We start from the raw sequence: 14,502 nt of genomic DNA on the forward strand, positions 1-14,502 counted from the left end.
CGCTCTTGGATCCCCGGCTGAAGTGGCTAGGCATCACACCGTTGCGCTGGCGCCCCCCATAGATCTTGGTCATGGAGCCGACCCCAGCACCGCCGCGGAGGTACAGGTGGCGGGCTGTGGATGCTAAAAATGATAACAGTACAGCTTTGTAAAAAAAAGCCATCCTTTCCCTTCCAACTTGGTGATTTCAACCTGAATATTCTAGTATAGGCCTCACTAGAGGAAACACAGAAGCAAATAATAATAATAATAGTAATAATATACTTTATTGTCATTGTACATAGTACAACGAAATTAAAGGTGCAATCATTCGATGCAACTTAAACCACCAATGTCACCCAAATTCCAATTCATACAGCATTTAAAGCAATAATAGCTCTCGAATAAAAACTGTTTTTTAATCTGTTTGTCCTTGTTTTAATTGTCCTATATCTTCTACCCGAAGGCAGAAGTTCAAACAGGGAGTGTTCAGGGTGTGACAATTCCTGCAAAATGTTCTTTGCTTTTTTCAAGCATCGAGAACTATACAATTCCTCCATGAATGGGAGAGGGCAGCCAATAATCTTCTGGGCTGTGATGATAACTCTCTGGAGTGCTTTCCTCTCCACAGCCGTACAACTGGCAAACCAGGCACAGATGCAGTATGTTAAAATGCTCTCTATTGAGCAGCGATAGAAAGACATCAGTATTTTCTCACTCAAGTTATTTTTCTTTAAAAGTCTGAGAAAAAAGAGCCTCTGCTGGGCCTTCTTCACCAGAGCAGTGGTGTTAGCGCTCCAGGTCAAGTTCTGCTCAATAATCACTCCCAAAAACAGAAGAGGAGATTGGATTCATACCCCGCCCTTCACTACCTGAAGGAGTCTCAGAGCGGCTCACAATCTCCTTTCCCTTCCCCTCCCCACAACAGACAACCTGTGAGGTGGGGCTGAGCATGATCTTCTGAGGACTGCTCTTGAGCAAATAGCTCTGAGAGAACCTGTGACTGACCCAAGGTTACACTAGCAGCTGCACGTGGAGGAGTGGGTGATCAAACGTAGTCCTCCCAAACAATCCGCACTCCTAACCGCTACACCGCACTGGCAGGCTGACCCCACCTTCAAAAATCTCCTTCTCCTCCAATAATAGATGTCTGGCATGAGAAAATATCGGAACAATTCGTGATGGCCAAGATCGCAGACAAAATTCATACAGCTCAAACACCTCAATTGTCGAACCTCAAATTTGAATCAACCTGGTTTCCTGTTTTTTCGTTTCTTACCACACATGATCTATTACCTGCAAATACGCACTATCAAAAACGGGTCCTGATGTAAAATGCTAAAAATAAGAGTCTAAAGATTGAAATTTTTATTGGTTACTTTACTCTTATATTTCTGGGGTTTAGGAATCTCTAAATGTTACTGTGGTTTTCTTTGTAGGTAGGTCATGTGAACGTTAATAAGACTATCGTATGTCACTGTATCGAGTTGTTTTGAAAAATAAATAAAAAGAGTTGGGGGGAAAAATTAAGTTTCTGCCCTGCAAATGTCATTCAGCGCACTCCTTGCACATGGCTACTTTGACTCACAGCTATAGCCTTCTCATGCGAGCAGTTCACCACCCGAGGTGGAATTACATGACCCAAGACAGCAGCAGGACCCGCCTTTTCAGAGCACGATGCGCTCTGTAGTCCACCCTGCGCCAGTCATATGACTCAGCAGACGGCTCCCATGAGAGAAGAAAGCAGTTGAGAACAGGGTCGAAAGTGGCCAAAGATGATGCCGTTTACGAGTATCAAAAGATCTACCATGAACCCCTAGGTGTTGCCAGTGAAAGGATAGGAACACAGGGGTAGGGGAGAGACTCTACAGAGAAGAGAACAGGGCACCACAGAGTCGGGACCCGGTCGGAAGGCATGGTGCCGAAATCCTGCATTTATATCTAGAATGGAACAGTAGGTAATAGGGAGAAGAACACGAAGAGCGGAAGAGCCCCTTTTAACAACCACCACGGTTGCTTTTGTGCACACCACCTGACTTCCCTTCGAGCTAACTGCTCGGGAACAGACAAAACAAAGACAGCCAGAGGCAATATGCCCGCCAGCCAACAGCCGGCCTTCCAACCCCCCACGTCCCATCTGAACGGTTTCAGTGGCACGGAAAACAACAACTGGGAATGCTGTGCTTAATAGGCATCACCGCGGCGAAATCGGCGAGAGGGATAAAAGGACGCATCCGGCTTCAGAGCTTCCGTGCGACGCCACCTCCCCCCCCCCTCGCCGCAAGAGAAGCCCGTTTAAAAAAGCCAGACGAGAAACAGCAGAAAATTGGTCGGCATTATTCACCATGAATGCGCACAGATGTGCGCGTCTGAGAAGGCAGCCGAACGCCAGGGAAGGAGCAAGGCAGAAAGCTCCACGCCGACTGAAGTCTAAAGCTCTCCAGCTGTTACGGGAAGGCTTCTGAAGTCAAGAACAAAACTATCTGGGGCCTTAGGAAGGAAGAGACAAGATTGCTTGGCTGGCTACCAAGGCTCGTTCTAGAGCCGTTCTTCTTGGGGCAGGCAATGGGCAAGAGCGACGGACTCGGGCAGAATCGATCGGAGCTACAGCACCGAATACGATCGCTCAGTGCGGGAAGGGGGGGACGGGGATGAAGGGCCGCCAAATCCTGCCCCCCACCGAAGAAACAGTCTGCACCTCCTAACATCGCTGGTCTTATTTTGAGAACAGCCATATCCCTAGAAGATGAAGCTACATAGAAAAACAAAGCCGACAGGCAAAACATTCCTTACCAGAACACAGCTGAAGGCCCGGATTCTGACGCAGTCCTAGGAGGCGAGACCGGAACGAGGTGTTCTTGTGCACGCCAAGGTGTCTCGTTAAAACTGGGCCTTGAGCCACTCCGTAGCCACTTGGGCTACACGTAGTGGCTAAGGACCCAAATTAGAGCCAGACACTGGGCACGCGCAACGCAGCGCAGGGGTTAAGTCCTACTTGATCCCCTGCATCATGGATTGAAGCTCACACGTACTTGCTGCAAGCACATCTGGCACTGGAGTACAATCACCTCTGGCAGAGAAAATATTAGATAGCTTCTCTGCTCCCTTCCCAGGACTAGGCGAGAGCAGAGACGGCTACAGCGGCCAAAGAAGAGGGAAGGGAGTACAGAGCTAACTATAGCCCGGAGAAGACATCCTTCCCAGCTGGTGGAGATGGGAAAAGGGATCTCTTGTTTCCATCCACAAGAACACAGCTGCCTGAAGAGGAAGGGCTCTCTCTCGGCAGTCCCACGGAGAAAACTAAACCCGCATCCGCAGTGCCTCCAAAGCTGGGACTTTGGCATGGCTACTGCAACAACCGACTCCAGGAGGCGCCTGTTTCTTCCACAAGGAGAATCAGATACCGCACGGTTCAGCTAAGGCACGCCGATCACTGTTGCAAACTGTGGTGCCCAAGCTGGTGGCTGAAGGCGGCCCAGACGTCCTACGGGAGTACCCCTCTTCCCACCGTAGCCAGCGAGAGACCTTGCAGCAACCACGATGCTTTTTATGGAGAGTGCATGTTGGGGCTGGAATGAAGGAAAGCACAGTCGCCGCTTCACCACCGCCAGGCTTGTCAATAAGCGGGACAGTTTCACCGCCACCCCAAACTTTTCAGAAGCAGAGCCCCCCCCCCCCGTAGCTTATCAAGACGGGAAGTCGTTTTGGTGTCTTCTAGATGCAGAGATAGGCCCACAACCAAAAGCGCAACATAATCATTACACCTGGCTGTTCACGAACCCCACCTCCCATGCTCCATGGGGACCTCTTGGCCGATAAAGTCGTTACACTTATCAAAAGAGCGAGTCCCTAGCCCTCGTGACTGTGCAAGACGATTTCAAAACGGTGCCTGTCTCTGGCCTTGCACCAAGACTACCGAGCTCTGGTGATATTTTCTCGCTCCCTGGTTTAGAGTTTAGAATTTCTGATATCTTTTTTGTTAAAGCCGTTGGAACAGCCGCACCCTGCTCCTCACGGGAAATGCACATTTGCCGCTGCATGCTTTTGATACGGCTACTCTAGCGGTTGTGCAAAACGGATAAAGAGTGGGGAGTTGCGTTGCTGTTTTTTAGCATGACTGTGGGGCATAACCGGGCACAGCCAACATAGTCTGCCTTTCTCTCCAAGCCTTGCGGCAGATCACACAATGGAAAACCATGTCATTCTGGCCCATGCAGCTGTTTGAGCTGTACAGTCATACAATGGCATATGAGTTGTGTGGCGTCCTTGCTTACAGGGGAGACGGTTTTACCTTTGAACACTCATGGGTATATAAACTTGCTAGCTTTCTGCTGCCACCAGGAATTAAAAATTCCAAATCTCTCTCTTATGGTAGTATGACCCAGGGTCTGGGCACTTCAGAGGACTATGTGGCCCTGAGGAAGTACTGTAATGATTTCTGGGATAAGTTTAAACAAAAATTGACTAATTTAATAAAGAACACAACAGGTTTCTGGTTATTTTGAACAGTTGCTGAAGAAAGGAACTTGTAAATATAACCGGCAAAGCTCGGTGTCACACTCAGTCTCTTAAACATCAAACTCCACTCTGACAGGCTAATCTCTCTCTCTCTCGTAGCCACACAGGCAAAACTGTTTGTCTTATTCACACAGAATAAACCATTTGTCTAACCACACAGGATAGACCCAACTTGTTTCTTCGGCCATATAGACTCTCCCACAAAACTCTTATAGTCACACAGACTGAACTTCACACAGACTCTCTTCAAAACTCTTCCACACTTCTCAGACACCCCTCCTCCCACTCTCTCAGTCAGCAGCCAATCAAATCACACTTGTCACCCTCTATCACGCTTCTCATATTAGTGCATTCAAACTAAGCATTTAAAGGAACGTACACACCAAAACATGAAATCATCACAAGTCGTGAGGCAGAACATACCAGGAGGGCCTCAGGCACACCCCTTCCTCAGCCTCAGCACCCTCTTCCTGTATCTATAATCACAGGTGGTAAAACACTGGGCATGAGATGAGAGCAAGAGCCAAAGGGATTGGTTTACCGCTCTTAGCCCAGAAGGCCTGGGTTAGCCAGCCCAGTGAATAGGAACTTGCACAGAATGCATTCGTCGTGTCTGTTCTGTTATTTAAATTGCATAAAGCGGTTGTTTGTGCATTAGAAAATTTCACTATACTGCTTTGATTCTCTTGGGGAAAGAGGTGTAGAAATGCCCTAACGTACGTTGGTGTGCATATCTATAACTATCTATCTATCTGAGTAGCTGGCCCTATACACACACAAATGCATATAACGTGTAAGAACCAGTAAGATATTAAGGCCAGGCAGGGCTATTTTTGGGTAGGAACACACAGTAACGGAGTTCCGGCTGGCTCCCAAGTTGGCCACGCCCAGCAGGAACCCATTAGCATAATAGGCCACACCCAACAGCAGAAACTCATTAGGATTGGCTACAATTAGGGGTATGTGGCCTAACATGCAAAAAGCCCTGGTAAAGGTAAAGAGAATAAGAAGCAAAAGGTGGGTGTGGCTGGATGACTACACTTCTGGTAACGTGGGGGTGTGACCTATTATGCTAATAAGCTGTGCTGTCAGGGTGTGGCCTATTATGCTAATGGGTTCCTGCTGTTGAGTGTGGCCTATTATGCTAATGAGTTCCTGCTGGGCTTTTTCTACAAAAAAAAAGCCCTGAGGCCAGGTAAACATCAACAACTGCCCTGACCTGGATAGCTTAAGCCAGCCCTATCTTGGAAGCTAAACAGGGCTGTATTTGGATGGGAGGCCACCAAGGATAGAGCCCAGTGGTAAAGAGGCCAAAACCCTGATCTTTGTGTAGACCTTGACATTAACTGGGTGGGATTTTCTTTATCTAATGTTTTCAGTTCTTCCACATTCTTAACTCCATTCAGCACAGTGATATGCGTGATATCACATGAATATTGGGCAGGTTCATACAGTACAGTCTCCACCAAACCCAAAACGTGGTAACTCAAACATGTCGCAGGGCTCTTTTTGTAGCAGGAACTCCTTTGCATATTAGGCGACACACCCTTAATGTAGCCAATCCTCCAAGAGCTTACAGAGCTCTTCTTACAGGGGCTACTGCAAGCTCTTGGGGGATTGGCTACATTAGGGGGGGTGTCGCCTAATATGCAAAGGAGTTCCTGCTACAAATAGAGCCCTGACTGGCAGCAAATTGCAAATCACCTCTGAACGCCTGTCGTCTTGAAAACCCTACAGGGTCACTCACTGTAAGTCGGCTGCAACTTGATGTAAAAACCCAGACGAACAGCATTTGCATGAATCTGTTCCCTGGCTTCGTCCCTTGGCCCCTCTAGACCAAAAGCTTTTCGGGGTAGGGGGCTAATCACTGTTTATTAAAATGCCTTTAAAGAACCACATATGTTGCTTGCACCGTCTAAAATCCTCTCACTTTCACTAACCTGTCAGATGTCACACCAGTTAAATACCCTGCATGTATCCCACGATATTTCTATGCCCACAAGCACCTGTTGGCACAGCCCACCTTGGCCTCTCGCACACAGCGCCGAAATGAACAGCCACCAGCCGGGTTCTGAAAGTTAGAAATCACATACACAACCACCCAGACATACTGGAACCCTTACCAGCTCTAGTGTAGAACCAGTTCTCATCGTAGGGGGCCAGTTCCTTGTGTTTGGCTAGTTTGACTGTGTCCACCCAGTCAGGTACCTTCAGTTTACCTGACCTGCAAGAAAAATTCAAAGACCAATTATTATCAAGATAAAGTAAAGGTTCCCTTGCTCGAAAGCCAGTTGAATCCGACTCTAGGGTTACGGTGCTCATCTCTGTTTCAAAGCCAAAGAGCCAGTGCTCTCTGAAGACATTTCCGTGGTCATGTGGCCGGCATGACTAAACACCAAGGTGCACGGAACACTGTTACCTTCCCATTGAAATGGTACCTATGTATCTACTTGCAATTTCTTGCTTTCGAACTGCTAGGTTGGCAGGAGATGGAACTAGAGACGGGAGTTCACTCCGTCATGCGGCACACTCGGGTACAGGCACTCATTTATCCTGCTTTTCTCCACAACTAAGATCCAGGCCTTCACACCTTTCAGATTGACAGCTATGTTCCAAGAAGCCCAAACAAACAATTCTCAGTCACAGATTCTACTCGAACAGTGAGGTACAGGGACTGGCCAATGTTACACACTCGCCTGCTATACTTAAGGGCACAATCAAAGAAATCCTAAGAAAAAATGATTAAAGCCTGTATAACTTGACAGTCGGCATATGAAAAGGGCAGCAGAGGAAAAGCACGCTAGCTGATGCATGAACACATCATATTTGGCTTAATCAATCCATAAACTCTGGAGACCTTTTAGCCATTTACACTGGATAGCCAATGCTTGCAGTCAATGGGAGAGCCAACAGTGTATGAAACAGATTCAGGTGCCTACTTGGCTAGGAAACTCACGGGCAAAGCCAAGTTGCTTCAACGGGCTGCTGGGAGTTATCAGAGACCACTGCATATATTTCCCAACATTCTGTCATATCCCCATACGGTCAAGCTAGGGCAACCCATATACACAGGAGCAAGGTGCCATTGAACAGTGGGATAAAACAAACAGCGGCAAACTAGGGCACGATCGAGGGAAACTATATACAAGATGTTTAGATAGGTAGGTAGAAAATTTATTGTATATGATCTGAAATCATTGAGGGATTGAGCAGTGGTCCATCAGTGGCTATTAGCCAGAAGGTATAGATAGGAAGTCCTTCTTCACCCAAAGAGTGATGAACACGTGGAATTCACTGCCACAGGAGGTGGTGGCGGCTACAAGCATGGATGGCTTCAAGAGGGAGTTGGATAAACATCTGGAGCAGAGGTCCATCAGTGGCTATTGGCCACAAGGTATAGGTAGGAACTCTCAGTCTGGGGCAAGTGTTGCTCTGTATTCTTGGTGCTGGGGGGGAGGAGCAACAGTGGGAGGGCTTCTAGTGTCCTGGCCCCACTGGTGGACCTCCTGATGGCACCTGGGATTTTTGGCCACTGTGTGACAGTGTGGGACTGGATGGGCCACTGGCCTGATCCAACATTGGCTTCTCTTATGTTATTACAATAAAATATACTTACAAGTATAACAATAAAATACACCAGCAAAATATATCAAAGTAATATATATTGTCTAAGATTTAGTCAGCTTTAAAAGATGTTTAGGAGTCAGACAAGCCCAACGTGTTTGTTTTTCGTTAAGAGTCACCATGCTTCCCTTACCTAGCTAGACTGGAGCAGCCACTGCACCTCAATTGCTCCCTCCCCCAAATCTGCCACTAGGAATAACATACAAGTCCTCATCAGTGCTCCCTCTAAGCTGAGTTAGTGTGAGGTAGCTCACAGTTTTTTAGCCTCCGGCTCACACATTTTCGTCTTAGCTCAGGAAGGATGGCTCCAGAGCAAACTAATTTACGCAGCAGCCCAATGGCTCACTCACAACTTTAATGCCAGTAGCTCACAAAGTAGAATTTTTGCTCACAAGACTCCACAGCTTAGAGGGAACATTGGTCCTCATCACTAGACTCACCAGGGGCAGAAAGATGGTTTAATGACCATACCTTTCGGGATTACATCTGACTGCTGAACTGCTCGAAAAGAATAGGCTGCTTTTCCATATATTGGAGATTCAAATACAAAAAAACCCCCAAAGTCACTGAGGTTTAGCTATCTCAGTCTACTCTAGACATTAACCAAAAGAAACATACTGTTGGACCGTCTTTAGGATTCTGATTAATGCAATTGACTCACTTGAAGAAATCTAAAGTTCGGCTCAGAACAGTTAAATTTGTTTTTTCTGCGCAACTTACTTTTTGAGGAAGGCAGCGAGGGCCCTCACAAACTCCTGCTGGTTCACGTCTTTTACAGTTACACCTGGCATCTGCAAAATAAGGGGGGGAAATGCAATAATCAATTTGAAACAATACAAATAAGTTGAGGTGCACCTAGTTAGGAAATCGTATTATTTATGTTGTCTCCACAGTCCTTCAACTCATTTCCTTTCTTCCTCTTATCCACAAGATGCTATACGTTACCCTGAACAAGACCACTGTCTATGAAGATTGCCATTCCCAGCTATAGGCGGCAGCCGTTTTCCTGGGTCTAAGGCAGAGATCCTTCACATCAGCTGCTACCTAATAATTTAACTGGGGATGGTTGAGACTGAACCTGGGACCATCTGCATGCAAAACAGATGTCCTACTAATAAAACGCAGCCCCACTGTTTATTTGTCAATTTATTAAACCATCTATTCTATGCCTTACCTTTCCTCTTGGCTCAGTACATCGAACAGACAAAGCTGCGTTCTCTAAATCAGACCCTTAGTCCACCAAAGGCAGTATTATCTACTCAGACTGACAGAAGTTCTCCAGCATCTCAGGTAGGAGTCTTTTACATCACCTGTTGCCTGGTCCTTTTAACGGAAGATGCCAGGGATTGAACCTGGGACAGCCTGAGCACCAAGCAGAAACTCTTGCCACTGAAACACAGCCCCTCCTCTTAAATAATGTGGGGCTTTTTTGGGGGGGAGGCATCTGTGTATGGGGGGGCTACCCCTTGAGCCCTCTGGGGTATTTTATTTATTGGGATTTATATCCCATCCTCCTCCACAAGTGGGCTCATGGCGGGTTACAGTATGCTGATAAAACAATCTCCATACAAAAACAATAATCTCCATTGGATATGATCCGATACAGAACTTCTAAATAGCTGCTGGAGTTCTTGAAGTGTAAAAAACAAATGGGACCATGGTGATACAGACCAAAGAACAACAAGAAACAAATGGTGAACTATAACAATTACATGAAAAGTGTGTAAAGATTCTATAGTGAAATAAACACATGCAAAACATTCAAGGTCTTCAAAACCAATTCATGCTATATAATATAAAATATATTCAAAAATAATTGTAAACATAGCCCAATTAACAAATGGAAGTCCAGCTCAAATAAAGGTCCTTTTCATTATGCTCATAAAGAATGTGCTGTAATGCAGTAACAATTATAGTCATTCACTGATTGCAGCTGCCTTTTAAGAACACAAAGGCTCATTCCAAAAACCTGGAGGTTATTGTAAAACATCCTAAGTACATCAATAACATCAGTCCAATTAATGAAGTTCAACTTGAATGAAAATCCTAATATGAATTGTGTACAGAAGACCTTTAATGTCTTGATTTCAGTATAGACCCTTTACACACTTTCCATGTAACCACTGTTACAGTTCTCTTCACGGCTTGTTTCTTGTGAGTTCTCGAAATGGCAACGGACATTACCATAACCCATAATGAAAAGCTAAGATATGATCAGGCCCGTAGCCAGGATTTCACAGCTTGTGGGGCAAATAAAATTAAACAATTTATATATTTATTTATAGGTTTGATTTATACCCCGCCCTCCCTGCTGCGCGGGCTCAGGGCGGCTTACAATCAGGCATAGGCCAGTATCAAATATAAAACATTTTTATATTGAAACTAAATATATGAAACTAAATGTTATTTATTTCTATGAAACGAAATTTTATTTAAATGAACTATTTGCAGCAGCTATTCAACCATGACTTGACTTCTTAGTCCTTCAAGCCCACCATCACACAATTACAGTACTTTTTTTGCAGCAGGTCTTTGTTTTACTTTAAGCTTTAGCTAAAGTCCTCCAGGCAGCAACATAATCCTCTGATTACTAGGAATCATTTCCTTCGCACGTGCACCCGACCTGGCATTTTCAGCTTGACAGTACGAGCACCCTGGCCAAGACCCCCACCCCCCGTGCGCCAGGCATCTCGGCCCGCTTCCTATCCACCCACCCAAGGCAAGGCTGGCCCGCGCACATGCTCCCGCCCGGCCAGGTCCCAAGCCCAGGCCGGCCCACGCCACACAGAGACCACCGGGGAAGGGGACCGGGAGGCGGCCCGGTTTGGCCCGCGGAGGCGCCCCGACCTCCCCCCGATTCAGCCCCGGCCTAGCGCCGCTCACCGTGCTGCCGCCTCTGCGCTCCCGGGCAGGCGAAAGAGAAGGCGCGGGGCTTCCCACCCGCAAATCACGGGGCTCCAAGCATCGCAAGGCTTGGTCGCCCAATCACGCGGCCGCGAGACTTGGGTTCCTCCAATCCACGCGAGGCGGGGGTGGGGTGGGAGGAAGCAAGGCCCCCGCGTGGCTTCTCTTACACCGACCGGCCCCGGAAGTCAGAGAGGCTCTCTGCCCACAGAAGGGCGGACGTGATGTTCGTTCGTGGGGTAAAGTGCGGTATTCATGTTGGCCTCTAGGAGCGCTAGAGGGGCGAAGAGGCAAACGCTCGGGTTCTGGCCACGTTTTTCTGTGCGTTTACTTAGAGTAGCTCTATTGGAGTCAGTGGGAGTTACTTTTATGTTAACCAGCTTAGGATCTGGCCTATTGAGGCCACAGCCCTAGGCACTCTCATTCAGCAGTCTCTGCAGTGGGACTGGCTTTTAAGTATAGGGATGCCGGGGGACCTAGAGCTGACAACTGTACCCCCATCCACTGCCAGTGGCCCAGGTAGACCTGGCAACCAAAACTCCCTCTAAGCTGTGGAGGCTTGTGAGCAAGAATTCAACTTTGTGAGCTGCTGGCATTAGAGTTCTGAGCGAGCGATCTGGCTACTGCATACATCAGTTTGCTTTGGAGCCATCCTCCCTGAGCTAAGACAAAAATGTGTGAGCCGGAGGCTAAAAAACTGTGAGCTAGCTCACACTCACTCAGCTTAGAGGGGACACTGTAGGCAACCCTAATTACAACAGAAATGGTTCAGGAGATATTTCAAGGAGGGTCTGTGTGTGGACTTCACTACTATATGGTGAGTATTCTGTGATGCTATGTGCGTTATCTCGTTCTGCCTGCATTGTAGTTCTGCTTACGCAATAGTGTTTCACGGCTTAAAATGTCGTACCTAATTATTCATGCTTTGTTCCGATTTCGGCTTGTTTCAGTTTTCTGCCATCCCTGTCCTATCTCGTGGCTTTCCAGAGGTCTCATCCTCCTGATCGACTTAACCTGGTAACCCGCCTTGAGTCTCCGTAAGAAAGGTTTCCCTTGCTCGAAAGCCAGTCGAATCCGAATCTAGGGATGCGGTGCCTCATCTCTGTTTCCAAGCCGAAGAGCCAGCGCTGTCTGAAGACGTTTCCAAGGTCATGTGGCCCACATGACTAGACGCTGAGGTGCTGTTACCTTCCCACCGAAGTGGTCGCTGTTTATCCACTTGCAATTGCTTTCGAACTGCTAGGTTGGCAGGAGCTGGGGCCAGAGACGGGAGGTCACGCCGTCATGAGGCACTCGGGTCTCGAACTGCTGAACTACCGAACTTTCAGTCGGCAGTTCAGCCGCTTAACCACTTGAGCCACTGCAGCCCTTCGGTAAGAAAGGCAGACTATAAATAGCATAAACAGATATCAGATAAAATAAACACAGCTACATCTGAGCCCAGTAGCATCTTAGGGACCAACAAGATTCTGGGGGCAGAGCTTTCCAGAGTCAATACAGACGAAAGGACGCTTTGAGTCTTGCAAAGCTCATACCTGTAGTAAAATGGATAACACCAGGGATCATTTCCTGTGGGAGCGCACAGGAGCGGAGCTCCGGCAGTAAGGAGCCCAGGGGACGGGCACATGCAACAAGCCCCGCCCCCTGCTCCCAGCAGCCCTCAGTCAGAGCAAGAGGCAGCCAGGTAAGCTGCAGAGCCCCCCGCCTTCAGGTACAAGCTCTCCCTCCTCTGCGAGGGCAGATATGCGCGTTCCCCTCCCCATAGCTAGCAATCCAAAACAGTCCAGTGGAGCCTGAGCTGTGGGTGTTGCCTTCTGACACACTTCCGGTGATGTCAGGGGGTGTGGCATATGCAAATAAGAACAGTGGGAGGGCTTCTAGTGTCCTGGCCCCACTGCTGGACCTCCTGATGGCCCCTGGTATTTTTGGCCACTGTGTGACAGAGTGTTGGACTGGATGGGCCATTGGCCTGATTCAACATCGGCTTCTCTTATGTTCTTAAGCATGACTCCCCATCTTAAGAATTCTGACTCAAAAGTGTTCATAGGCTGGCATCATAGGTTCATAGGCACGTCTCAGAACCAACGATCTCCGACCCAAACCACTCTGCCTTCTTTCCTCCTGTTATTTTTCTTCCCCTACGGGTTTGCTTTCTTTGCTTTTCTTTTGGAGTGGGTTTTTTTTTTACCTTCTTCTCTCCAAAGATAAAAGTAAAGGTTTACGGCACGGAGTTCTGACCAGAATCAATTTCATTAGCGTTATTTAACGTTCTAAAAATACCAAAGGGCCAGACCGCTGCCTTTGTTCAAATAATGGGTTTTATCGGCAATTGCGGAGGTCCATTATGTCCTCTTATTGCCGCAATATTCAATCGCTCGGAGCAGTTCAGTTCCTTCGCATTCAATAATTGCTTTGTGGGTGGAAGCGATTTTCCTACGGCTGCCTTAAGCGGGGCTTTCTCAGAGGGCACTTAGCCGCCGGGAGCAAAGGTAGACAAAGAACGCAGACAGGAGACAGTCAACAAGATGGGGGGGGCGGGAAGAAGATCGGCAAGGGAGGGCCGTTGTCCACTGGGACCTTTAGCATTTTGCACAATTAGAAGGGAATTCAGGAGCGACACCCCTTCTTTCCCCTCCCTCCCGTTCCTCCCAGGGGAATTCAGCCTTCCCTCCTGCCGCATTTCCCCAATCTGAAACTGCCCCAGGGAGGTGGTATTAGACCTGTCGGGTGAACATGCTGGTAAATGACAATGTACCAGCAATGTAGTAACAATGAAAGACAAAAAATTGCTGCAAACGTGCACACAGAAGTAAATTACACTGAAGTAGATTTCATGATGTATGATCTTTATATTCAACAGGTAAACAGACTGGCAGACGAACTTCTCGAGTGAGTTGATGCTCGTTTCGAACTGCCTGTCTCAAATGAGTCTCAATTTTCTATCCATGTGCAATAAAGTCGACAATGGAATCTTGAATCAAAATGGTCTTCTCCCAAAGCTATATAGCTACAAGTATAACATTTCAAACGGACAAATACGTCTTAGACCTTTAGCATTTGGATAGAAAATTGAGACTCATTTGAGAAAGGCAGTTCGAAACGAGCATCGACTCGAGAAGTTCGTCTGCCAGTCTGTTTACCTGTTGAATATAAAGATCATACATCATGAAATCTACTTCAGTGTAATTTACTTCTGTGTGCACGTTTGCAGCAATTTTTTGTCTTTCATTGTTACTACATTGCTGGTACATTGTCATTTACCAGCATGTTCACCCGACAGGTCTAATACCACCTCCCTGGGGCAGTTTCAGATTGGGGAGTGAACATGGGTGGTCTGCCATGGCCTGCCTCTGCGAAGCAACCCTGGGCTTCCTTGGTGGTCTCCCATCCAAATACTAACCGGGGCCGACCCTGTTTAGCTTCCAAGATCTGGTGAGATGAAGAAGAGGAGGAGGAGGAGGAGGAGGAGGAGGAGGA

General features: G+C 47.4%; 1 protein-coding gene across 1 annotated transcript in view; it reads right to left on the reverse strand.

Moving 5' to 3' along the window:
- The window catches only part of RPS19 (ribosomal protein S19), a 21,527-nt gene extending 10,452 nt beyond the window's left edge, over positions 1-11,075 (reverse strand). Inside the window, 4 exon segments of the mRNA XM_015408499.1 lie at positions 1-123; positions 6,621-6,721; positions 8,842-8,912; positions 11,005-11,075. The exon segment at positions 1-123 is cut by the window's left edge and continues 8 nt beyond it. Coding sequence (XP_015263985.1) covers positions 1-123; positions 6,621-6,721; positions 8,842-8,912 — 295 coding nt within the window. The 5' untranslated portion in view covers positions 11,005-11,075.
- Positions 11,076-14,502: the final 3,427 nt, after the last annotated feature.

Source organism: Gekko japonicus, unplaced genomic scaffold (assembly GCF_001447785.1).
Source record: "Gekko japonicus isolate JY-2015 unplaced genomic scaffold, Gekko_japonicus_V1.1 scaffold1014, whole genome shotgun sequence".
NCBI classification, from domain to species: domain Eukaryota; kingdom Metazoa; phylum Chordata; class Lepidosauria; order Squamata; family Gekkonidae; genus Gekko; species Gekko japonicus.